The sequence below is a fragment of the Macaca fascicularis genome, chromosome 1, assembly GCF_037993035.2.
Source record: "Macaca fascicularis isolate 582-1 chromosome 1, T2T-MFA8v1.1".
NCBI lineage: Eukaryota > Metazoa > Chordata > Mammalia > Primates > Cercopithecidae > Macaca > Macaca fascicularis.
In genome coordinates, this window is record NC_088375.1 from 55081019 (window position 1) to 55108885 (window position 27867).

General features: G+C 35.6%; 1 protein-coding gene across 11 annotated transcripts in view; it reads left to right on the forward strand.

Annotated features, from left to right (window-relative positions):
- CRB1 (crumbs cell polarity complex component 1) overlaps positions 1-27867 on the forward strand; it is a 500591-nt gene that overhangs the window by 170489 nt on the left and 302235 nt on the right. The window contains exon 1 of one of the 11 annotated variants that reach the window (XM_074031684.1): positions 25174-25393. The exons of the other annotated variants lie outside the window; for them this stretch is intronic. Coding sequence (XP_073887785.1) covers positions 25276-25393 — 118 coding nt within the window. The 5' untranslated portion in view covers positions 25174-25275. Of the gene's footprint in view, positions 1-25173; positions 25394-27867 lie in introns of those variants that run through there. 11 annotated transcript variants of the gene reach the window in all.

A 27867-nucleotide genomic window follows, 5' to 3' on the forward strand; every position in this document is an offset into this window, starting at 1 on the left:
GAAATTCCCTTAAGAGGTTGCTGGAGTGAAAATAAATTCGTTTTTAGTGTGATATCCTCAGGACAGAAACCTTATAAAATCATTTGCCTTGTTGGCCTGTCCACCTCCTATAATAACTATTGATCCCACAGGCTAATTTCAACCAACTTTGATAGAGGGGCAAAGAGTCTATAGCTAGACAGAGGCTCATAAATTTCTTGTGGTTTCTTCTATTTCTTTCAGAAGAGTTGTTTAATGGTATCATTTTGAAGAGTATAAAAAAGCAAACCAAGTTTCTGCTGTGAAGTTGTCACTGTAATGGAAGATGATTACATCAGAAGAAGTTCAAATGGAAAAAAAATGTTTGTAGTTGCCTTGTAGTTTCCTGATAACAAGCAAGTGAGCACCATATATAACACCACATAGTGGCAGGCATCTTTGCTTCTGATAGTTGCATCCTGGAACTTTATAATAAATTCCACTCTTGGGTTTTGCACATCCAAGTGGCTGAGTTTTTCTTGTTTATTGGAGTTGAACTTAACCAGTTCTCACAAGTATACTGACATAATTGAAAGGCTTTCAAAGAACCAATGGTGAGTTAGTGAGGGAACAAATAAGAATTCAGAAAAAATATTAAGAAGGAAGCAATAGACCCTCCTACAGTAATATACAGCAGGGTGACAGCTCAAGTTCAAGTCTAGGATAGAGTCAGTATGTGAGAGGGTCCAGGTCTCCATGTGGTGGGAGATAGAGTCAGTATGTGAGAGAGTCCAGCTCTCAATGTGGTGGGAGATCTGCGTATAGAGTTTGTAACTGAAACTTGGGGGGCCCAGTGCAAAAACAGGTTTTATTCTGAGGAATGTATTCAAGAAACTATGAGAAATTAGGAATGAGGCCAGCAGAGGGCTTACAAGGCTGGTACAGCATCGCGTGGTGTCTAAATCCTAGGGAAAGAGGGAACTCAAGCAGCTGGGTAGCTCCTCATTACACACAGTTAGAGGTACCAGGGTGGTGCTGCTAGTACCTGAAGGCCTTTTGGTCCTTACTGTACACTTCCTCTACACCTGAGATCCTAAGTTTTCACTCTGGTGACAAGGCAAAAAAACAAAGATACACACACACACACATATATTTCCTACTTTAAAGTGAGGAAAAGGACTCAAAATCTGAGTCTAGCTAAGACCTCAAAGATTGTATGGCTGAATAAGAAAACCTGCAGGTTAACAGGATCATAATTATAGGCAGTTGGAATAAGTCTTGTGCTGAATAGGAACTGATACTATAAAGATAACTCAGATAATTTGTTTCCATAATTTTCATCTTTCAATTCTTTTTACTTGAACATGCTCTGAGCAGTAAATAAATAGGTTACACAGTACTGGGTATTCATTTTCCACACTCTGCTGGCAATATTGTTCAATCTCAAGAAAAGACCCAAGGAACTAAAAGGGAAAAGAGAAACAGGATAAATATTTTTTGATGAAACTTCTATAAGATGCAAAACATGAAACAATGGGGGCTCTAAAGCCTCACCTAAGTGAATCAATATGACTACAGAGCTTGTAATAAAATACAACACTAAAAATACTATGAATGAAACATAAAATGTGCAAAGTTCACCAGATCTTCAGCGGACTAGGGAAGCTGTCCTTGCAAAGGAATTAAGTCTTATTTGAAATGAGAAAGTGTAACTGAAGAGTTGGGAATTTCATTTTCTGGAGCTGCCACAATAGTACCCAAGTAGGGAATCAGCTTATAAATGCAGGTAGCTTGTAAATTTGGCACTTGATGAAGTAATATCCAGGGAAAAGGTACTTAATGTTCCCAGGGGAATATATGTTGTATGAACACATATACTGTGCTATAATAACAAAATATATACTACATAATTAGATTGAGTATATAATTTACAATGCAAATATAGTTAGGGCTGTTAATCAAATTAAACAGGACAGTTTAAAATACAGTTAAGAATACAGAGAAGAAAAAATAGATTAACATTTAAAAGCACATGCAAAAGAAGCACAGCAATGAATGCAGGACCAAAAAGTACCAAAAAATAGTATTGCATGCACAATGTGTTGTCTTCCTTTCTAGAAGTAGTCATGGGAACTAATATAAACAATGGCTTCTGAAAGCTAGGTTTGCTGCTCCGACCTTGATGGCTTCAGAATCTCAGCTTCTGCTATATACTAGATGGAAAATCCTCAAGTGAAGCCTAGCAACAGCATAGCAAGAGAAGGGCTGGCTACAGTGACTCAGTAGCTAATATTTCCAGTGAAATAGCTAGGCTGTTTTCAGTCTTCCTTTACAAATCTAGATGAATGTGCCAGGCACTCTCATTAATTTCTTGAAAAGTAGTCATCTTTTTTTCAAAAGATAAAACATTCATTAAGAGGTAAAATCAATGGAGAAATATTCTCACTGTTATTTTACTAGAAAAGGTATAAGGATTTAAATGATTTGAATGATCAAACTCTTTACCCAAAAAAAGTATTACCCAGATAGTCCAAACTAATACTATAGATCATGCTTCAGCCGATGTCATTTACCTATTATTCTAATCATAGCCCATTATAACCTCTGCTTTCATCAGCAAGAATAGAGTTTTTATAAAGGTTAAGGCACATTCATCTGTTCTTCTGCTTAATTTTTTCAAAACTGCTTAACTCTATAAATGTATTTCAATATGTATCGAGATAACAGAATAAAGTTAAGTGAATGTATAGGAATACAAGGTGCTTCTGTTAATTTAAAAAAAAAAACTACAATAACGATCTTAAGACTAATTTTAAAATCTCCCTATATATAATAGTGTTTAGTCATCGTTTCTTAAAATTTCCACAAAATTTATGACGTTTTGGGTGGCACTGTATATAGTTGACCTTAGAACAACATGGGTTTGAACTGCATGGGTCCAACTATATGCGGATTTTCTTCTGCCTGTGCCATGCTGGAGACAACAAGACCAACCCTTCTACGTCCACTTCCTCTCCAGCCTACTCATTGTGAAGATGCTGAGGATGAAGACCTCTATGATGATCCACTTCCACTTAATGAATAATCAGTATATTGTCTCTTCCTTGTGATTTTCTTAATAACATGTTTTCCTCTGGATTACTTTATTTTAATAATATAGTGTATAATACATATAACATACAAAATATGTGTCAATCAATGGTTTATGTTATCAATAAGGCTTCCAGTCAACTGTAGGCTATTAGTAGTTATGTTTTTGGGTAGTCACAAGTTATATGTGGATTTTCTACTCGTCAGTGGTCAGTGTCCCAGCCCCCATGATGTTCAAGGGTCAACTGTATAACTTTTATATCTATATACTATAGATATTGTAAAACTACTCATATTCACAATGATTATAAGTTATAATTATGTATTAATGTATATACTCAAGTTATAATCAATGCAATTATGATATAAATTTAAATTATGTAATTTTAATTTGTTTCTTTAATTTTTATAAATTTAATTTGTTTTTTGCCAGTCCTTTTCAAGGAATCTTTTCTGATTTCAGTTTTATTAAAGTCACTCTCAACACAGGGACACTGTTTCTGTTTAATGACAGGATTAGCTGCCAGTCCCTGTTTCTCTGGATGTGGAGATAACATTTTTATTCAGCAGGGAGTCTAAACCATTCACAGAAATCCTATTTTATACCATACGAGCAAACATATTAGGTTGCACTCAAATGAGATGGGGTATCTCCAAGTTATTTATCTGTTTTATGCCTCGGTTGGTTCCTAAGGCAACTAAAGAAATAAATAACTCTGACTTAGTAGGCAATCAAGGAGCATTGTTTGTACCATATGGTTGGCATATCGACCCTGGGGTATTGTTATTGCTACCCGCCTTCTAGAGAGGAGGAAGGCTGGGCCCCAGAGGTTAAGTAACTTGCTTGAGGTTACAGTTTCCACATTAAGCTGGAATCTAAATACAGCTGCTAATGGATGTCTCCAGAGTACATGCAGCAGAAAAACTAAGAGAAATTACTGTTCTATCTCCATCAGTGAAAATTGTCTAGTAAATTTTATGTAACCCACCATTATTGAAAGTAAGAGTTGAATGAAATAACTTTCTACAAGTTTCTTCTGACCTCCAAGTAATGTACATAATATCTGAAACTATTTGAAACCCTGACATTTACCATACAAGGAAGCAAAAAAACAAATTATTCATAAGCCAGAAATGTTCCCACCTTAGGCGCATGCTTTTGGTGGCTTGTTTAGAAGATTGCATGATATGCACTAAAGAAGTGTAAAAAATTAACAGAGCAGATTACCTGGAAATAAGTCCCAAGTTGGAACATGAGAGAAATACTGTATAAAAGTAAGTTACTTGGTGATTCAACATACCGCTCTCCCCATAATTTTTAGTCTTTAAGGAACCCCATGTCTTCTCTGTGCTCCAATGCTTCCTCATTATGCCCATGACTCAACATCCACTGTGTGCCAGCAGGGACCTCCCAGGTTCTACACACATTCACACACTCACAGCTTGTGTGAACTTTCTATTCTGTAAGTGATGCCAAACAACTACCTTGTACAAAGCAGGATATGACTGCTGGTTCAGACACGGTATAAAAAGGTCCTATGTACCTGATTCCTCTTAGCTGGGATGTGGAAACCTGAGCTAAGAGAGGATAAGCGTAGGTGTTGGTTGCCTTGGAGTTACGGTGCAGCTGGAGGGAGATACTACATTTTTGAAATGTAGTCAACAACCCAAAGGGAGCTAGACAAAAATAGGGTAAGTCCAGAAAGAAAACCAAATCAGACCCAAATTGAAAGGCAGCAAAGAAACCATTTCAAACAGGGGAAGAGGAGCCAGGTCTGAAGGTCAGAATCACCGTCTATGAAATGATATGCAAGTAGATGAGGGAATCAGTGGACAGCACTGAACCAGAGGCTTGAGTCGTGAACAGTTACCTCCTCCACTCTGGCCTGGAACTACCTCCAGAATGTCTTACCAGAAGCAGCACTTCTGTCTACGGCCATACCACCTTCAATGCGCCTGATCTCATCAGAGGCAGCACTTCTCAAAGTTCTGTCAGTTTCACATCGTCCAACTGTTGCAGATATGTTGACACATCTAAATGGACCTATAGTTTTCAGGCATGAAGTTGTTATAGAACAGAACTGGGATCCTTTCACCCAGCAAGCAGGAAAACCAGATATGCACGAGTGAGGCTGCAACAGTAGAAAGGACGGCATTTATTTGCAGGGTGAGAAGCAAGTAGAGGTAGGTAGCTAATGCTCAAATTCTGATCTCCCCAGTGGCTGACAAATAAAGGCTTTTAAAGGCAAAGGTAAATTTCAGGAAAGTAGACATTGCAAGCAACATTGTAAATCAATATGTGAAGGTTCACATTGTTTTTAGCTTAGAAGGGTGGGGTATCTTTAAATGGTGGGTTGGGAGGGCTTACACATAACAGGTAGATTCAACAGGTAGATTTCTGATTTGCAGTTAAGGAAGAGAGCTTTATTTAAAAATTGAGGGTCAGCAGAAGAGAATGTTAACTGGATCATGGGTATGACTCCCTTCAGACTCCTTAAGAAGAAATTCAGAACAATGCAGTGAGCAGAGTTCAGTCTTCAATTCCTGCTTACTTGAGGTCTATGTGCCAGTGGATCTGTTTGATGGGGGTCCTCTATGAGGGGATCTGCATTTCTAAAGGGCAACTAAGAGACACATCAGACTAGGCGTAGTGGCTGACGCGTGTAATCCCAGCACTTTGGCAGGCGGATTACCTGAGGTCAGGAGTTCGAGACCAGCCTGGTCAACATGGTAAAACCCCATCTCTACTAAAAACACAAAAATTAGCCAGGCATGGTGGTGGGCGCCTGTAATGCTAGCTACTCGGGAGACTGAGTAAAAGAATTGCTTGAACCCAGGAGGTGGAGGTTGCAGTGAGCAGAGATTGCACCACTGCACTCCAGCCTGGGTGATAGAGCAGCAAGATTCTGTCTAAAAAAAAAAAAGAAAAAAGAGAGAGAGAGACATATCTTAAGATGTTACCTTTAGTTTCTAAAAAGAAACCAAGCATCTCTGGGCTCTAACTTCCTTGGCTATTGTTTTAGGCTATTATTACCCTCTTGCTTAGCAAGTTACTTACTTTATAGCACTAGTAGGTGCCTAGAATTTTCCTTGAAGGAACTCAAGATTTTTCCTTTATTTCTATGCTTGGGGGGATCACAAGTCCCTAAGAGGGAATTGCTACTCCACCTCAAAGTTAATAAATTTGCCAGATTTTAAAGGTTCTGTGGCCTTTAAGTTCTAAGAGCCACTGGGTCTCAAGAAAGTGATAGAGGTCGGGCGCAGTGGCTCACACCTGTAATCCCAGCACTTTGGGAGGCTGAGGCGGGCAGATCACTTGACATCAGGAGTTCGAGACTAGCCTGGCCAATGTGGTGAAACCCCGTTTCTACTGAAAAAACAAAAATTAGCCAGGCGTGGTGGTGCGTGCCTGTAGTCCCAGCCACTCAGGAGGCTGAGTCAAGAGAATCTCTTGAAACTGAGAGGCGGAGGTTACAGTGACCCGAGATGGTGCCAGTGGACTCCAGTTTGGGCGACAGAGTAAGACTCTGTCTCAAAATAAAAAGGATCACTGTGTGTCTGGGCTCACCCATTTCTATCAGAACCCCTAATGTTTGTGGCACAGGCCAAAGAGTTTGGTCAGGGAATGTCATGAGTAGTGTCATTAAACCTGAAAAATTAGAATAAATGGTTAATAGTCCTAGAAAGACCATTAATTATCCTTTTATGTGTTTTTTTTTTTCTTTTCTTTTCGTTTCTTTCTTTTTTGAGATGGAGTCTCGCTCTGTCACCAGGCTGGAGTGCAGTGGCACGATTTCGGCTCATTGCAACCTCCACCTCCCAGGTTCAGGTGATTCTCCTGCCTCAGCCTCCTGAGTAGCTGGGATTACAGGTGTGCCCCACCACTCCTGGTTAATTGTTGTATCTTTAGTAGAGGCAGGGTTTCACCATGATGGCCAGACTGGTCTGGAACTCCTGGCCTCAAATGATCCGCCTGCCTCAGGCTCCCAAAATGCTGGCTGGGATTACAGATGTGAGCCAGGGCACCCAATCTATCATTCTCTTAATTAACCAAACATTTATTCTCCTCTCATAAAGCCTATGCTTTATTTAGAAAGATAAAGCTCAAGCCGGGCGCGGTGGCTCAAGCCTGTAATCCCTGCACTTTGGGAGGCCGAGGTAGGCGGATCACGAGATCGAGACTATCCTGTTCAACATGGTAAAACCCCTTCTCTACTAAACATGCAAAAATTAACCGGGTGTGGTGGCATACGTCTGTAGTCCCAGCTACTCAGGAAGCTGATGCAGGAGAACTGCTTGAACCCGGGAGGTGGAGGGTGCAATGATCTGAGATCATGCCACTGCACTCCAGCCTAGGCAACAGAGCGAGACTCTGTCAAAAAAAAAGAAAGAAAAGAAGAAAAAGAAAAAGACACTGTGTGTCTGGGCTCAGACACACAGTGATCCTTTTTATTTTGAGACAGAGTCTTACTCTGTTGCCCAGCTGGAGTCAACTGGCACCATCTTGGGTCACTGTAACCTCTGCCTCTCAGTTTCAAGAGATTCTCCTGACTCAGCCTCCTGAGTAGCTGGGACTACAGGCACGTGCCACCATGCCTGGCTAAAGAAAGAGCTCATGTAAACAAAATGATAATCATAGGTGAAGGCAGTACATGATATGCTACAAGAGAAGAGTTATAGGAAGTGAAAAGAGGGAATGCTTACTTTATACTAGGGTAATCAGGGGAGACTTTCAAAGGAGGAAAGAAAAAGTCATCTGTTAGGTGCCAGTCCATGGACCAGCGTTTGAGAAACTAGCTTCCCCCTTTCATTCACACAAGGGCTTAGAAAATAGCTATGGTTTAATCTCCTACAGTCTCCCTTTTCTCCCTTTTTTTCTTGTTTCCCATGCTATAGAGCAACAACAGTAAAAACAAAACTTCATTCAGTGTTCAGCTCTCCTAGCTACTCCCTTTCTCTGTCCTCCCTGATTCATACATACAAATCACAAAGCCTAAAGTATTTACTATCAGGCCCTTTACAGAAAAAGTGTGCATCTCTAATTTTTAGCATTAAGTGCTTATATGAGAAAAATAAAAAGATCACAAAATCAATAATCTCAGTTTCTTATATAAGATACCAGAAAAAGAAGAGCAAAAATTAAAGCCAAAGCATGCAGAAGGAAAGCCATCATAAAGATTATAAATAATTACACAGAAATCAATAAATTTAAAATCAGAAAATCAATAGAAAAAAAGATAAACCAAAAAGATGGTTTTTGAAAAGAAAGATAAAATTGATCAATGACAAACCAGTTTGACCAAGGAAAAGAGAAGACAAAAATTGTCAATATCAACAATAAAAGGAGAAATAACTAGAAGTTATACAGACATTGGAAATATAAAAGTATATTGAGAGCAACTTGGTAAAAATGAACAAATTTCTTTAAAAGCATAAATGACAAAAGCTCCTCTAGCGGAAATATATAAACTAAATATTAATTAAAGAAATTAAATTTATAGCTAAAACCTGTCAAGGAAAACCCCAGACTGGATTGCTTTGTAGGTGATTTATGTAAACTACTTAAGGAAAAATAAATGTCAGTTTTACACAAATTCAGAAATTAGAAGAGAAGGAGATATTTCAGGGCATGAGAGTCTCAGGGTATGAGACTTTTATTACCCTGTTACCAAAACCAGATAATTCCTTCAAGAAAAGAACTACAAACCAATATCCCTCATGAACACAGACACAAAACAACAAAAAATATAAATAATCCCAACTCAGTAATATATGCAACAGATAATATATTAAGACTAAATGAGATTAACCTGGGAATGCAAGATTCATTCAGCATTTAAAATTCAATTAATGTAATTCACCATGATAAAGAAGGAAATCTATGTGATCATCTCCATAGATATAGGAAAAAAAAGCATTTAACAAAATTCAACATTCATATGATAAAAACACTCAGCAAATGGAATTAAAGGAAACTTCCTCAGCCTGAAAATGACCATTTTCAAAAAACCTAGAGCTAACATAGTAATGGTGAAAGACTGAATGCTTTTCCCCTGAGATCAAGATTAACACTAAGGTGTTCATTCTTACCACTTCTATTCTACATTGTATTGGTGATCCTAGTCAGTGCAACATGGTAAGAAAAAGAAATAACAGTTACATATATTGGAAAAAAGTAATTAAAACTCCCTCTATTAACAGATGACATGATTGTTTATACAAAAAATTTCAAAGAATTTGCCAAAAAGAGACTAGAATAAATAACTTTAACATGGTCACAGGATACAAAGTAAATATACAGAAATTAGTTGTTTTTATACACTAGCATTGAACAATTTGAAACTGAAATTGTTTTAAGTATGATTAATTTTTTTAAAAGAAATAACTAGGTATAAATTTAACAATAGTAGCAAGATTAGATTGCCAAAAACTACAAAACACTGATAAAAGAAATTACATAAGCCCAAATAAATGAGCTACATGTCATGTTCACTGATTGAAATACTCAGCATTGCTAAAATGTTAATTTTTCCAAATTTAATCTCTGCATTCAATTTAATCCAAATGAAAATATGAGTAGCATTTTTTTTTTGTAGAAATTGATAACCTGATTCTAAAATGTGTATGGAAAGCCAAAGGAAATAAAACAATAAAAACCAATTTGGAAAAGAGAACAAAGTTGAAGGATTCACACTATCTGACTTCAAGATCTACTATAGAAGCACAGTAATCAAGATAATGTAGAATTGGCAAAGGATAGAAATAGATAAACACAATAAAGAATGCAGAAATAGGCTCACACACATACAATCAATTCATTTTAAACAAAGGTATAAAGCAAATCACTGGAGAAAAGGAAGTCCTCTCAACAAACAAAGCTAGCACATTGCATGCAGCCATATTGCAGGGAAATGAACTTCAACCCAAATTTTATACAATCATATGCAAAAACTAACTATATTAAAACTTAGATTTAATACAAAACTTCAAAGAAAACAGGAAATCTCTGGGATCTTGGTCTCAGCAAAAATTTTTAAAATTATACCTAAAAAAGCACAAATGATATAAGGGAATCTGATAAATTGCAGTTCATCAAAATTAAAAGTTTCAGCTCTTTGAAAGACACTCAAAAAAATAAGAAGAAAAACCATAGAATGTGAAAATATTGCAAAACATGTTTTTTCTTACGTATTGATATTCAGAATATTTAAAGAGCTCTCAAAACTCAATAATGAAAACAAACAAGTCAGTTTAAAAAATACAAAAGATTTAAATAAATACTTCATCACATAAGATAGCAAATAAACACATGAAAAGATACTCAATATCAATACCATGTCCATTGAAACCACATGAGATACCACTATGCAACTATTAACTATTTTATATACATGTATTTGTGTATGTGTTGAGAGAGAGGGGGAAGGAGAGGGAGTTGGTTATATATAATAATTGACATACCAAATGCTGAAGAGGATGTGGAATAACTCTCATGCTTTGGTGGCAGGGATGTAAAATGGAAAATAGTTTGGCATTTTTTTTCCTTATAAAACTAAAAATACACTTACTGTAACACTGAGCAATCTCACTCCCAATTCCTACATATTAGCCATGAGAATGAAAACATACTTCTACCCAAAAGCCTGTACACAAATGATTATTGCTTCTTTACTCATAATTTCAAAAACCTGATAAGAATCCAGATCTTCATCAGTTGGTGAATGGATAAACAGTCTTACCTTCTTGCAATTGAATGCTACTCAGCATAAAAAGACCCAAACCATTAACACATGCAACAACAAAGAATAATCTCAAAATCATTTTTCTAAGTGAAAGTAGCAAGCTTCAAAAGGCTACATATCAGATGACTCCATTCATATGGCAGGATAAAATTCTAGGGACAGTGAAGAGATGGGGTGTTGCCAGAAGCTGGAATTAGGGCATGGTATTGACAACAAAGAGCATGAGAACTGTTTTGGAGGGGAAGGAAGTGTTCTATATCTCAATTGTGGTGGTGGTAGTTGCACAGGGTATACCTTTGTGCACCTAACATGATGAATTACATGATATTTGAATTGCGTATCAATAAACACAACTTTAAAGAAGTGGAAGTGTAACAAAAGATCTTGACTTCCACTTTGCCAGAAGACACTATTGCCTCTGAGATGTCTATCCTAATCCCACTTTCTCACTCTTCACCCTACTGTAATCCAGTTTCTATCTCCACCACTACACAAAACTCATTTTTGTTAAGGTCAGCAAAAACATTCTGATTGCAAAATTCATCTTCAGTTCTTTTTATGACTTCTTACAACTTTTAGCATAATCAATAACTTCTCCTTTGAAATATTTTCCCCTTGTCTTCCACAATGCTGCTCTCTCCTAATCATGCATTCTTAGCATGATGAAAAGGCTCCTCAACCCCCTAAATATTGGTGCTTCTTAGATTCCCATATTTAGCCTACCTTTCTCATTTTCTATTTATCTATGACTCATTTGTTTTAAAGGTAAAGTTGAGCATTGTAAACAAGGGCATCACTTTTGTATTTTAGGGTATTTACCTTTCTATCAATTGGAAGATAAACTTGAAACAAGGCAAAACTGAAGGAAGGCAGGTAGGTTGGGAGATGATATGGAGAAGTGATGGATATCCAAATAGTAAGGCTTTGGAAGATAGGGATAGAGTAAAGAGATGTAAAAGAAAGAATCAGTATGGCTTGGCAATACACTGAACACAGCTAGGGCAGGAAAATAGAATTGTTAGATGAATGGTCAAATTTATGGTCAATTTATACAATCTGAATAATAGTGGAGTCTTTCAGCAAGTCAGCGAATGTAAGAAAAGGAAGAGGTTTGGGGATAAAGTGATTATTTCAACTTGAAAAATAATAAGGATATATATATTTTTTCCCATTTTTCCATTTATATGACATTCTGGAAGGGGTAAAATTCCAAGGACAATAGCGATAACATGTTGACAGGAGCTGCTGTCAGGAAATGATGTGTGTGTGTGTGTGTGTGTGTGTGTGTGTGTGTGTGTGTGTGTGTGTGTAATATGCAGATATAGATACTTTAGATGTGACTCTATATATGTGTAATAATTGTCTATTTCTTTTGGAAGTAAAGAAGCATTCAAGTCTCCATGTATTTCTCCATGCTATTCTCTCCACTTGCAGTGCTCACCTTCTTCATTTGTTATTTCCAATTCATCCTCCATGATATGATTCACATGCCATCTACTTGGCATGAGGAAATCTTCCTTGATTAGCCCCATGCCCTCAAGTCTACCTTTATTCCCTAACTCCAGGCTGTTAGATGCACATCTTTTGGTCATTTTAATGTCACATTTATAACACTCTAATGAATGTAGCCTTTAGGATACTTTAATGCAACTGTTGATTAGTTTAGTTGTCATTTTCCCACAAAAGATTGTTAGCTCTTTCATCTATGTCTTTCATCTATGGAATGTCAGTGCTTTTTACAGTGCCTGGCTTACAGGAAATAGTCAAACAGGGTTGCAGTCTTACACTGTTGGAAAGAACATGGTGTAAGAAATCAAATCGATACAAGTTTGAATTTTGACTCTTCTAGCCAGTCTGTGTGCTTGGTTAAATCGTTCAATCTCTTTGAGTTTAGGTTTCTATAAAATGGAGATTATAATGCTACTTTCCTCATCAAGTTTTTGTCATGTGTTAGTAAACTACTGCTACATAAAAAATTTTCCCCAAACTCTGCAACTTAAAATATTGCCCATTTATTATCTCACAGTTTCAGTGGAAAATGGCTTAGCTGTATTCTCTGCTCCAGAGTCTCTCACATGGCTACAATCAAAGTGTTCACCAGGGCTGGGGTCTCCTCTGATGGCTCAACAGGGAAGTAATCCACTTCACAGTTCTTGTGTGTTAGTTTTTGGCAGGTTCAAATTCCTTCAGGGTGGTTAGACTGAGGATCTCAGTTTCTGGGCGGCACTGAGTCTTCTCTAACAATGGCACTTTGACCAAAGTCATTATGAAACAGAGTCTTCTGGCAAAGTGGAAGTCAATATCTTTTGTTACATAATCACTGAAGTGACATCTCACGACCTTTGCCATATTCTATTGATTGGAAGCAAGTTGCTAGTTCCAGTCCAGACTCAAGGGGAGGGGCTTACCCAAGGATGTGAATGCGTGAATGTGGGGATCATTGGGAGCTATAGAGTCATATAGAACTCTGCCTACTACATGTCAGGACCAAGTTAATAAAACCAAAAGAATCAATAGATGCCTAATATTTTACATGGCAAGTACTCAAACAACTATTTATATCCAATGGATAAATGAACTCATCAGTGAATCAATTGTTCTGCAATTAACTGGAGTAACCACTAGATGGTGGTGCATCCTTCACAGCATTGTGCCATTAAAGTAGGGTCAGAGATTTTGACTATAAGAGCTTTTTTTTTTTTTTTTAGATAGCTAGACTGGGTGGCACAATCTTGGCTCACTGCAGCCTGCAGCTTCGACATCCTGGGCTCTAGAAATACTCCCACCTCGGCCTCTCGAGTAGCAGAACCAGAAGTAAAAAAGCTTTTTTTTTTTTTGATGATGATGATGATGATGATGGAATACACAAAAACACATTTTAAAAACAGAAACTATACTAAACTCCTAACTAAATCTCTTTTGAATCTCTGAAACTCTTACAAAATCTATCCTGCTTCTTCCTTCCAGAATAAATTATAAAATGTGCAAACAAAATAAACAGAAACTCCTCTCCTCACTTTGATGTACAAGGTTTCTCACTCGGATACTATCCAGTCCTGATTTAAGTTTCCTTTTACTTTGACTCTTAGAGACTTAAAAGCTTTTGTATTTCTGTTTTGAAATTTGTCTGTTACCTTTTTCTAAATTGAAGTAAAACATATTTATTGTAGAAAATTTGGAAAACATAGAAAAGAAATGAAGTTAAAAATTCTAATCTCACACCTAAAAATACTTCAGTATATTTATTCTGCCTTCTTTCCCTTCTTTTCCTCTCTGTTTTTCTCTATCCTTCCCTTCCCCAACACATACATACACAGAGAAATGGAAATTATATTATACATAACTTTGTATCCTAATAAATTGCTACCTCACAATATCTTTAAGCTTTCTCTTTGTAACACAGTTTTTGAGTCCTTGCCTTTTACTGGTGGGTTTAAGCATATATATATATATAGCTATTGTTATACCATATGCAGTGCCTTGCTCCTATCTTCTCATTTTCTGTTATCGTGGAGTATGGGATTTTTTTAATTGGTGTTTTAAAAATAATTTTTGTATTTTTTGTATATTATTTTGTTGATGTTGGTCTCCCCCAGTGTTTTGGAATTTCCATATTTTGTTTTCATTAGGCTACTTTTAAACTTAAAAACATTTTTAAAATATTTTAATCTATTCTCCTCTAATTATCAAGGTCAAAGTGAAATCATATTGTTTTGATTGCCCACTATGTAAGACAAATAATTTAGCATGTTTTAAATAAAATTTCATTTTTTTCCATGATAGCATGGTCTTTGCTAACAGAATCATGAGCTTGGGAACAAATTATTATTATCCAATTATTATTTTTACATTTTGAAAATTTATTTTTGGAGAATAAACTTGAACAATTTGTCATATTTTGTGTCTTCTTTTTCAAAATGATTTAGCCATACCTTCACATTGAACTGGTTTTAATGTTTATGGCCAGTTCTTTAGTAATCTGCCCACTAATATTTGATAATGTATTATTTTATGCTATTTAACTAATAGTCTTCCCAATGATATTATAATTTTTCCCTTAGTCACATGAAGCTTATCTTTAAGCATTTTTAGGCTATGCCCTTATCATAAGTACTATGTCTGTTTTCTACAAATTTGAATGACAGTTTCTCTGTGCACAGAATTTCAAGGTCTTAGTCTTTTATATTCAAAAATTTTTAACTGTTAATTCTATGATTTTGATATTCTTTTGGCATTTATTTGTATCTTTTAAATTTGTTTATTTTTATGTATTTTAAAATATTTTAATATAAATTAATATTTTTATGTTTTCCTTGTATTCACAGTTAATTTTTATTATTGTTTTTCTTCTTTTTGTTTTGTTTTCTTTTTAACTTTTATTTTAGGATTAGGAGTACATGTGCAGGTTTGTTGTATAGTTAAACTCGTATCACAGGAGTTTGTCGCACAGATTATTTTGTCATGCAGATACTAAGCCTAGTACTCAATAGTTATTTAGTTACTTTTTCTGCTCCTCTCACCTTACCCTCCACCCCCAAGGAGTCCTCAGTGTCTGTTGTTCCCTTCTTTGTGTTCATGGGTTCTCATCATTTAGCTCTCACTTGTAAGTGAGAACATGCAGTATTTGGTTTTCTGTTCCTGCATTAGTTTGCTAAGGATAATGGCCTCCTGCTCCATCTATGTTCTCACAAAAGACATTACCTTGTTCTTTTTTATGGCTGCATAGTATTCTGTGGTGTATATGTACCACATTTTCTTTATCCAATCACAGTTAATTATTTCATCATTATTTAGATGTATGTCTTTTAAAATTCATGTTGACTAAAAGAGTCATCCATTTTTATATGCTGTCTTCTGTCTTATTCAACAAGAAAAATAAGTCAGCTGTCTTTTATTGTTCATCTCCTTCAAGGTATTTTGATTTCTCTCTCAGTTACATGTGAAATTTTGAGGTCTAATTTCTGTTCTCCAGTCCCTTTATCTCTGGGATAGTTTCCCAGTTTTGTTCTCTTATCACAGATGTAGTTTTAAAATTTTTATTGAAGTACAATAAACAAAAAATTACATAAACCACAGTATTTAGTTTAATGAGTTCTCACCAACTAAACGTATCTGTATAACTAATTACCAGATCATACTGCTTTGATTATCTGCAGTACCAGTTTTCCACTTTTCTGCCCCAATGCAGATTTTAATAGCACTATTGCAATGCTAGTTTTAGTTTATTCTTATTATTTTGCACAGCATCCTTTTCTTCTCAGTCTGTAGTCCTTAATCCCATCCTGTTATCTTTTCAGTTATTGTTTTCATTTTTGTGTATTTTTGCTTTATTTCCATAGAAATCAATTTTCACACATATTATCATGAAAATAATGTAGTCTTCTAAAATGTTCTTGATGTTTTGTTATAAACCAAATTTTGGGCTTTCTTCCTTTAGCTCTTTAGCATTATGTTCCCTTTCTTTTGTGAAGCACTAGGAATGCATAATGTACGCGTGTATATGTATATATACTCAAACACACAACTTGTGTCTGTCCAATCCTCATGCATTCCCTCTTGCTTTACCTCTTCATAAAAGAACAGCGGTTTCTGGCCGGGCGCGGTGGCTCACGCCTGTAATCCCAGCACTTTGGGAGGCCGAGGCGGGCGGATCACGAGGTCAGGAGATCGAGGTCCATCCTGGCTAACACGGTGAAACCCCGTCTCTACTAAAAATACAAAAAATTAGCCGGGCATGGTGGCGGCGCCTGTAGTCCCAGCTACTCGGGAGGCTGAGGCAGGAGAATGGCGTGAACCCGGGAGGCGGAGCTTGCAGTGAGCCAAGATCGCACCACTACACTCCAGCCTGGGCGACAGAGCAAGACTCCGTCTCAAAAAAAAAAATAAATAAATAAATAAATAAATAAATAAATAAATAAAATAAAAAAGAACAGCGGTTTCTTTAATAACCTCCTTTTCCTAGCAGCCAGGTACATTAGAGGAGGCTGACTTCATTCTCAGTTTCAAAGAATAATCCTCTTTCCTCCTACTTCTTGCCATTGCTTCATTTAGAGATGAATATAAGTAAAGGTTTGCTGATGGCTTCTCGGGAAATTCTCATTTGTTCTTTAGGTAGAGCTGTCAGGCTGACGTGAATGAGGAAGCAGGTAGATAGAGTGCCACTTGCAGCCATCCTATAACTTCAAAAACGTCCTTGAGGTGAAGCTGAAACTTTGACCAGTGAGGTGAAGAAGTGGTAGATACCTGAGTTCTTGATCTTTTTGAGTCTTCAAGATAACCCTGCTGATACTTTTTTTTCTTGGACTTCCTCCTTATATGAGTCAATAAATGTTAATATTTAGGGAAGCTTCATTTAGGTGTTCTATTGCTTGCTGCCAAATCATCCTAACTTACACATGACTACAGTCTGATGTTGAAAGGAATTAGCTTGCGCTCTCTCTCTCTTCCCCACTGCCCCACTCTTCCCCACATCTCCTTAGCAAGTGCACAGCTAGAGCTAGTGTTTACTAAGAAAATAAATGTGTGAGGTATCATTAGCCAGGTTCACTGACCACCTTGAGGAACAGTCAAAGCTCCACCTCAGATACGTAGTAGAAATTCCTGTTCAAGTTCCGGTAGTTGGTAACCACCTGTTGTAATAATACTAAACTGTACTGGGATCTTACCTGTTTTACAAATACTTCAAACTAAGTGGATATCTTCTCTGTCACTTGTAAGATAAATAAAATATAGTCCTCTGTTGCTTTTGCCTTGTTTTGTTCTGCAAGTTGTCATTTCTTAAAGCATGGAGAAGACAGGGTATAAGAATGACAAGGAAAATAGTATTCAGACTAGCTCTGTAAAGCAACTGAGTGACCATCAGCTGACTCTTTCATTAGTGCAGACCCAGGGCTCTGAGCCTAATTGCAGATTGCGGGATATGAAAACCATGTCTCTGTACTTTCCTAAAAGTAGTGGAACTTGTCAGATGAGGTTAGTCGCCATTTCTGTTGCTACTTTCTTTGTTTTACATTGGTTTTGTTTAATTCAGCACCTTTTGTTTTATAGTTATGCATTTTCTTCAATTCAGACAGTAAGTTATCTTTTCATTTTATCTGTTACTATTATGTTATCTCTCATCTTTTTCTTGTCTTCATACACATTTTAATGGGATATTGACAGTAGCTACTAAATAGATGCTATAGAATGGATATGGGCCCCTGCTAAACAGCAATTATTGTTGATTACACATTTCAAACTTGTTTATATTGTTTCTATATAGCTAAACTTGTGATAGATATAAGTGTAACTAATTTGTATTTGGGCACTGCCAGATCTAAATTTAAGTTCTGGCACTACCACTGTCTAATTCTGTGACTTTCGGCAAGTTTCATAAGCTGTCAAAGTTTCCATTTATTCAGCTTAATTACCTCACTGTGAGGTTGTGAGAAATGAATAATACAGTAAAATACTTAGCAGAGTGACCTGCACACCATACCTACCCAATAGCAGTAGCTATTGTTAATAATGTGCTCAATATTCAGCATATTTTAATTAAATAGCTGTTAGAATTTATATTTACAAAATGGATGGATCTCTAACATAAATTTAACTTTTCAAGTGTTTCTTTTATTAATTTAACTTTAAAATTAGAGGGATTTTTACTTCTTTTTAACCAAATGACAAATTCCAGACATTTAGAGAAGCATATTACCCTATGGTTGGATAGTGCTTTGTATTTTGCCAAATAGAGCACTTTATATTTTCTAAAATATTTACATATTTATTACCTTTTCCAGTTCTCACAACAACTAGAGGTAGGCGGTGCAAAGGTGCTTACTCCTGTTTCACCATGGACAAAGTGAAAACTCAGAGAAACTACATGGCTCTTGTAGGATCACATATTTAACTGGAGCCATTGCTGGGACATTTGACCTCCAAACACCTCCTCTGTCTTCTATATTTATTAAATAGGCTTGCCAATTAATATATGTGAACCTAGTAATTAAGAAGTTAAGTCAGCCTATGTTTACTACAATATGCCACAGGTATTTTTTTAATCTTAAGGTTGTACTAAGAAAGAATGAAATCGAAAAATGGTTAAAGCAAAGATAAAATGTGGAGGGAAATTTCTTGTTGCATATTTAAGATATTCTTTTTATTCTATGAAGGACATAATGAAATCTACTCAGTTAATAGGCAGCATATGGTATAATCCAAGTAGGTTAGAGATTTTGGGTTTTGGCCAAATAGAAATTTTAAAGAAATATTTTGGTGAAGTAGTTTCTGCCTTTTATCAAGAAACCGCTATCAACTAAGTTATTTCTTCTAAAAGTGACTGCCATTGTTTAGGGACAGTTTAAATGCCAGTCCAAAGCCAGCTTCTTTGAACTTACACATTTACATGGGTAAGTAAAATTTGTGTCTCTGAAAGTGTTTTATTTCCTGCAATCAGAGCTTCTTGGCTTTTCCAGATCAAATATTCCTGTGAAAATTTGTTGAAATTTTAGACCAGGTCTGAGGAAGAGTGTTAACAGAATTAACTGGTATACTCATAAGAAATGCAGCTATCTGAGTCCAATACTGATTCACAGAATCGGAATTTCTAGGGATGTGTCCTAAGATTTTGCATTTTAACCACACCCACTCCTACTAAGGGATTCTTATGATATTATATTTTATAGAGTCAATACTATAAATTCTTCCCCCAGAAAAATGCAAAACAACAAACCACAAAATATTACATATATTTTCAAATAATTTACGGACCCGTCATGTCCAATCATGGATACATTAGATATCTGCAAATGCCAGATTTACCTTTGCATTGAATAAAGACTAAAGTTGTCTTCCAGTACATTAGGCTCTTTATGCAGGAGAAAAGACTGAATACATGCTCATTTTGATTACAGCATTTCACACATTTCATCAAGATATATACATTATAGCAGTACTGTGTTATATAATACAGTATACTAGGAAGTAAACATAAAAAGAGGTATTCACACTTGTAAGACTTACAATACAGTTAAGGAAAATAAATCACAAATATTTTTAAAAAAAGAATAGTACTCTATGCTGGGTTCCATGCGGATAAGCTCAGATGTTCAAGGACAAGCATGAATGAGAGTTACAAGTAGAAGGCATTTCAATATGGGTAAGTAGCAATGAGCAGAACTCTGAAAGAAAGTTGGGATTTTGAAAAAACTGAAGAGAAAGTAGCAGTTGAGCAGAACTCTGAAAGAAAGTCGGCGTTTTGAAAAAAACTGGAGAGAGAGAGAAAGCTTTGAATGTGTTTTAAATTTTATTCTACTAAAATATATCTTAATACAACCATTTATGTAGTAAGCAATGGAAAATAATGCTGGGAGATGAATAAAAGCCAGATTTGGAGGGCCATGAATGTCAGGCCTTACCAGGTCAATAATATACTTGATCTTTGATATTTTCATGGCTGTACAGAATTAAAATATTAATAAATTTGTAAAAAATGACAAACAGCACTACTAAAGAATGTAAAGCCAATTCTTACCATGGCAGAGAGAAAGCCAACATTTCTTTGAATAGCAACATCGAACTCAACACAAGACAGGTTTTTATAATTCACTGTAACTTGAGTGTTTAATCACTCACTTTTGACAAGACAAGGGAAAAAAGGACTAAGCAAGAGCAGAGCCCTTTCTGATGATTTACTGATCAAAGCCAATTAGGATAGTTCTGGTTGAACTGGGTTGAGTTTCTCTGAAATTACTTTTCAAAGTAAAGTCAACAAGAGCGAGCATGTGCAATGCTGTACTTTCTCCTTGTTAGTCCGTAAAGTAACTAAAAATCACTTACCTATATCCTCTGAGCTTCAAAGTATGACTTTTGAAGTGCAAAATCAAGTGAAATGTGAAACTGAAATGCAAGGCTTTTTGCAGCTATTTTGTCTTTCGTTTGAAGATCTCAGAATACTTTCCACACAATAGACTGAATCAAATCTTCCTCTGGGCTCAGCATTTTTTTTATCTGAGCTACCATATGGTTCTGAACAAATATCAGGTCTGGAGAGTGTGTATATGTGTCTCTTGCATCAGAACTTTAGAATAGTGTAATCATAAAGTAGAGCAAAGAATGGATACTGAAGAAACAATTCCATGCTTTATGCTGTACACACACACAATCTTAATATACAAAATAAGTTAGCCATATAGTAACACCACTTTTTCTGATATCATTAAGGTTGAGAATGGCCCATATAAAAGAGCTTTTGGCATAACATATTTTTATAATTCTTTTGGGAAAAAAGTTTTATTTTAATCATTTCACATTTAAATATTTCAGAAATATGTTACACATTTTCTTGCATTTCTAGCTAAAAAAGTTGCATATAATTTTGTGTCTTATTGATGACAATGTTATTATTTATTATCCTATGTTCTATAGATTTTGATTTTGTTCCTATTTTCAATATCTTCAAGGTACTATACTTTTTAATATTATTTATTAATAAATAAGCTCATCATATTATTTTCCTTGGAGGCAGCATGTTGTAGAGAACAAATGTCTTATCTCAGGAGTCAGGCAGACTGAGTGAGTACCAACCACAAGTTGGCTCGGTTTCATCATCTATGATATGAAGGTAGCAATACATCCTTCATCATTTATTAGAATGATTAAATGGCCACATAAATAAAGCACTTACCCCAGTGACTGGCACAGATCTGAGACTCAGTAAGTGTTAGTTCTGTCTACTCACATTTATTGTCTAGTTCTCGGCTGTCATTTCCTGCTGCTGAAAATGTACACAAAGTTCTCCCTTATCCTTTTCTTTTGCTGATTCTATTCCACTGCAAGCTGAAATATTTGATAATCAAGCTTGCTTTAATTGTATCTAAAATAATAATGAATGATGGACTAAGGCCTGAGGAAATAGTTAATAAACTTTGCAATCTCTAGTTTTAAACATAGAAACTTTTAGAACATATCTTCGTTCTTGATTATGTTCTGCATAGTTGAGGTCACATACGGGGATTGACCTCCAGAAAAGTAAAATTTAATGGGAATCAACACAGAGAAAAATTGTGGATATGATTACATCTAACTATGTGTTTAAGCAAATGAAAATGGAGTTGGGGAATTATGGCAAGACAAAACATTTGATAAGCACCTATGGCCTGGAACCATATGCTATGAACAATTGCCTCATTTAATCCTTATTAGTAGCCTTCTAAAAAAGTTACTGCTCTTTCCTTTTTATAGATTTTTTAAACTGTGACAAAATTATGAAATTATGAAAACGTCGACTCTTACATTCAGCATATTTTCCACTTAAAAATTATCTACTTAGAAATTATGCATGTAACATATTCTTTACTTAGAAATTATGATAGAATCTTAGGACTGGGAGAATTGTTAGAGGCCATTGAAATACATAACATACCTTTTCTTAAATTTCTATTATAATATCCATGCTGAATGATGATTCTCTCTAAATCTGCACAGCTTCAATGTCAGGAAACATACTGTCTCCCAAGAGAGCTGGTTCTATGCTTGATGAACATCAACTACTAGAAGATTCTGCACAGTGAGCATAAATAAACTATCCAAAGGCTTCTTACCATTGGTAGTAGTTTTCACAGTTAGAAACAAATAAAACATAAAATTCCATGTGATGGATCTTAGCTACATGAAGACCCTTCTGATAGGCCCTGGTATCTGCTTTTCTCCTGGTTAAACATCCAATTTTCCCCAAGAATTTCTCTAATGACATGATTTCAAGTAAAATCACTATCATATTAGCTTTCTTTATTGGAGTGTCCATATTTTATCTCTGCCTCCTAAAACAAAAAATATTTTGAGTTCAAATTGGGAGTTAGAAAGGGATTTTCATATCCTTTGCCCCAGATACTATCAATTGTCATGACAGCCCCAATGCCACATAAAATTTGGAAAGTCAGATCACCATGGATCCATATTTCAAAAATAAGTTGAGGTAATAAAGAATAAAGTAAACCATAGGCTGCTGTGGATCATAAAAGTGTTAATAATAATTATCAGCAAATTATCATCAATTGAAACTCATAGGTCTTCACCCAATAAGCTGTATCTCTTCTATTCAGTTTTGTGGTTTCTTCACCTCAAGTGAAAAGAGTTAACTCTTTACTTCAGATTAAGAGAACTGTCTTCTTTAGTTGACATGAGATCCCTGGCTTGCCTGCTTTATACCTATTCCATTCTGTTCCAGCCAATCCTATTCTATTGTTTCCCCATCCCCCATTCATTTTTCTCCCTTCCTTTTGTAAATCACTGTGATATATTAGATATATAGACTTATTTACATGTATTCATGTAAATTATTTAAGTTTGTGTATAAGTATATATTGTGTTAAAGTTCTCATTTTCTTTCTTCCTTTTTTTAACTTTTAGTTTAAGTTCAAGGGTACAAGTACAGGTTTTCTACATAGGCAACCTTCTGTCATGGGGGCTGTTGTACAGATTATCTCATCACGCAGATATTAAGCCTTATACCCATTAGTTATTCTTCCTGATCTTCTCCCTCCTCCAAGCCCTCTAACGGTACATGTCTTTGTTATATTGGAGAAGAAAGCCTTTTTCATCCTCCCCCTAGCAGAGCACTCCTCAAGTCCTATTGACCAGGATTGGGTCACATGCCCATGATCCAGCTGTAAAGGAGTATGTGAAAGAATATATTTGACATGTGTATTCTATATGGTGGGACACCTGTCTCTCTGTAAGGAATGGGGGTGGGACATGTTGGAGAACGACTACTAGAGGTAACCATCATTTCTGCCTAAGGGAGGTCATTATTTTTAACAGGTTCATATTGCCTATAAATTTAAAAAGTATGCCTTATATATTTTTATTCAAGTAATATTTATCCAAGTTCACTTATACTGTCCACAAAAAAAAGTTGATGAAACTCCTTTGAATGACTAGTATGCTCCAAGCATTTATAGTTATCTCATTTGGTTCACACAAAAATAATTATTTCATAGGCTTTATTCTTTCTACTTCATACGAAATTTCAGCTTAAATAAATTAGCTAATTTACCCAAGTTCTCATAGCCTGGTTTCAAAGCTCCGATTAGTATAAAAGTCAGTGTCATAGTCTGACTCCTAGTCCATGTTTATTCTACTTCATTATTCTGATTCCCTGAGGACTATTAGAAATGCCTCTCCAAGTAGATCCATTGATCAGAACCCTGAATATGTTACCTCTCCTTCTCATCCCACCCTTACCCTCGAGCCCCCAATAGATACATTTCTTCCTTCAGTCCTCAAGGCTATTGTCTGCTCAGCCTTCCCCACTACTGTAAGCTTGAGTAAACTGTATGCTTCAAGAATCAGGATTATATCTATTTTTCTTCACCATCATATCTCCTGCACTCACATACTGGCAGTCAAACTAAGGCCTTGATAAGTAAGTTTTAAACATGAATGAATAATAAATGAATGAAGACGTGTACTATTGCAATGTCTCTTGCATCACACATTTTTCCGCCTTGTTACTGGTTTCCATTACAACTTATCTGACCTCAGTGATATGGCATTTTTTTTTTTTTAATGTGGCATATACTGCCCATGATAAGGCATTAATGACTATTTTGTGATACAGTTACCGCCCCTCTCAGGTAACATTTTCACCTTTACTGAGGCTTCTAAGAGACAAGGTCTCAACCTAAAGGAATTGCTCTTATGGTGAGAATTTTAGGGAGTATGGTACTTCTAGGGGCCTTCATGACCTCTCAGCTTATACTGCCTATGTGAAACCTCTATAGGTCCTCAGGTTCCCCTTTAAGAAAATGTTAAAAAGAAACAAAAAAGAATTACTTTTTTTGTTTGTACTCTCAGTGTATCTCAAACACCTCACATATTCAAATCATTCTCTTGTACAAAATTAAATGCCATTGGATTTTAAAGGAGTGGAGCATAACTGGTCTTTCATAGAGGCTGGAATTTGTCTGATAGCACCACACAAGTAACTCTTGCCACAGTCTCAATTAATAAAAGCCTTTGTTCTTTTTTCTTAATTTTTCTTTCCTTTCTATCACTTGCATAGATATTCAATAGGTTTGAAGTTGCCATTAATTTCTTAACCACTATTCAAAAGCAAAACAAATAAAAGAAAACGAAAACAAAAACAGCATTTTCATTGCTGTAAAGCAAAATAAAATTAGGCCCTAATTTTCCACAATAGAAGTTGTCCAAAATGCTTATCTGTGGTTAGAGTCCCCAAAACTCATTTCTTCATAATAATAATGTCAGCGTTCAGTGTTGTGATCACAACACTCACTAGTGTGACTTAAAAAGGCGAGTCACCATATGCTAAGCAGGGATGGGATCTAAGAATAACAAGGCTGCCTGGTAAGCAGCACAAATGAGTCTTACTGTAAGCCCCACTGATCCAGCTTGGAGGGAAATGAGTCAAAACCAAGTCCCCATACTCTACCTGAGGAAGAGGTGACATTGGAAAACAAGCTCACACTTCTGGATATGGTCCAAAATGATCAGAAACTCACTCTGTCAACCTAGTAGGTGTTTGGATGGATATCTCTTTTTTAACAGAAGGATGTTTGGAGCCAGAACACATGGTTTTCACATTTTAATGGCGATGCTCATAGGTAACTAACTCTTTTCTTATATATGCTAATTTGCACCATGCTTAGTGTTTTTAAGATGTTTAGCAACTAATGTTTAATGCTATAACAGATATTACTATCAAATGAAAATTCGAACTTTTGAGAAAGGAAAAGTGGATATATTTATGCATTGAGTTTTTGGTTTTAGACAATTTCTACTTTGATTTCTATTTATTAAAATTTTTCTTTGATTTCTATTTATTAAAAATTTTTAAACCCTAAGTCAGTTAAAACAGATCAAGATGAAACTTCCTCATTTGTGTATGTATTTTATATATGTCTAGTGTATGTATGTCTAGTATATATATGTCATTTATATATGTCTAGTATATATATGTCTAGTGTAAATTATATAACTTCATATTAGATATTTCATTAACCATGGCTTCAGCAAAGTGAGAATTATGACAAAAATCATCTTCATATACAATGATATTAATTCTAAATATAAAGTCTGCATTCTTTTTATCCATTAATATGATTTATTCTCAAGAAAATATGAGATATGCCGAGTGGTAGACATTTTTGCTATCATGATTATTTTTGAAATACAGTATTATCATGGAATCAGATACCGAACTAAAAAAATTTTAGGAAAATAAAATAAGGTGACAGTTTTTAATTAATTAAATGAATTGACTTTATATAAGCAAATAACAATAAGCTTCAAGTAATCCATCCCATACTATAAATAATTGGACATAAATAACCAATTTGTATTCAACTAAAATACCCAATTAAGAAGACTGAATGGCCCCAGTGGTCCCATAAATATCCCCTAATCCTTTTATCTTGATTGACAGCAGATCTTGTTCTTTGCCCAGCTACTCCAACAACCAATACAAGACATTTTGATCTTTTTTCCCACTTTTAGTTTTCTGGGTTCATCAAATAAATATGTCGGACTTTATTTTACATTGGACATGTCAATAGAATTGATTTTAAGTAAAGTAAAAGCATAAACTGCTGTTTATCATTCTACTTTTCATACCTAATTCTGTTTGTTGTTCTTCTGACTATTGATCTTAATACAGGGTTTCTCTACTTTTTTTGTTCTTTTTAAAATTATGGTAAAATTTAAAACTTGCTTTTCTGTTTATATTTAAAAGAAACACATAATCTAATTATTGACATTTTATGAAAGATCAAATGCATAAATTTTAGCAATCATAAGAAAAAATAAAGTAGGCAATGGTATAGAAAGCACGACCATCTGCACTTATTTGCCCACAAAGGATAAATGAAAGTGTACTGTAAATTGTAAAGAAATAAACATCCTATTTCAAGCCCTAATAAGCTAATGGGTAAATAGTTTTAATAGCTGCCTAGTTGGTCTTCCTGTCTTTAGTTTCTTCCCACTTTACTCTGTGTTACATATTCCTGTGAAGGTGATCTTTATGAGAAACCATGTTGGTTTTCTGTCCAACAATTACATATGACTCCCCACTGCCAGAAAATAAAAAAATACAGTTAAAAACCTCATAAGTTCCCAGACCTTCTCCACTCTGGCTACATTGAACCTTTTTGTGTTTATTTTCCTATGTAAATCCTACGTGCCAACCAGATTGCCAAACTCATTGTCACCTCTAAATGTTAAGCTTTCCCATCGATGAGTGTTTTGTTTATTCACTTATTTACACATACAAGGACCTCTTTTTTTTTTTTTTTCTTTTGAGACGGAGTCTCGCTCTGCCGCCCAGGGCTCAGTGAAAGCTCTGCCTCCCGGGTTTATGCCATTCTCCTGCCTCAGCCTCCCGAGTAGCTGGGACTACAGGCGCCGGCCACCTCGCCCGGCTAATTTTTTTGTATTTTTAGTAGAGACGGGGTTTCACCGTGTTAGCCAGGATGGTCTCCATCTCCTGACCTTGTGATCCGCCCACCTCGCCCTCCCGAAGTGCTGGGATTACAGGTGTGAGCCACCGTGCCTGGCCACAAGGCCCTCTTTATCAACTCGATCTATATTTGAAAACCTATGTTAAATTCTATCTCTGTAAGACCTTCCCAGCCAGGTCTGAAGAGATACCTTTCTCTGGAGGCTCTGCAGCAGCTACTGCCAATACAATTAACTTAGAATCTATTGTATACTGTCTAGTGAAATCTCTTCAGTATTATCTTCATCTTCACAAATTTGTCTTAATTTTCCTTTATTAAATTCATTGAGGACAGGGACTAGTTCAAACTTCATGTTATCCACAATATTTTATACATGATAGATATATAATCGATATTTATTGATTTGACTTAATATGAAGATTTCATATCTAAAGGTGTTTCATTATCTGTCATTCAAAGTCCTTTCCCGGAAACTTTCCTAAGTACACTCTAATGTTGCCTGAGTTTGATTCTCATATATTATCGATATCTACTGGGAAGCTACTATGTACAATGCATTTCCATAAATATATATTTTGTCCTTCCATTATATTGTAAGTACATTCAGGCTAGGTCTACGTCTT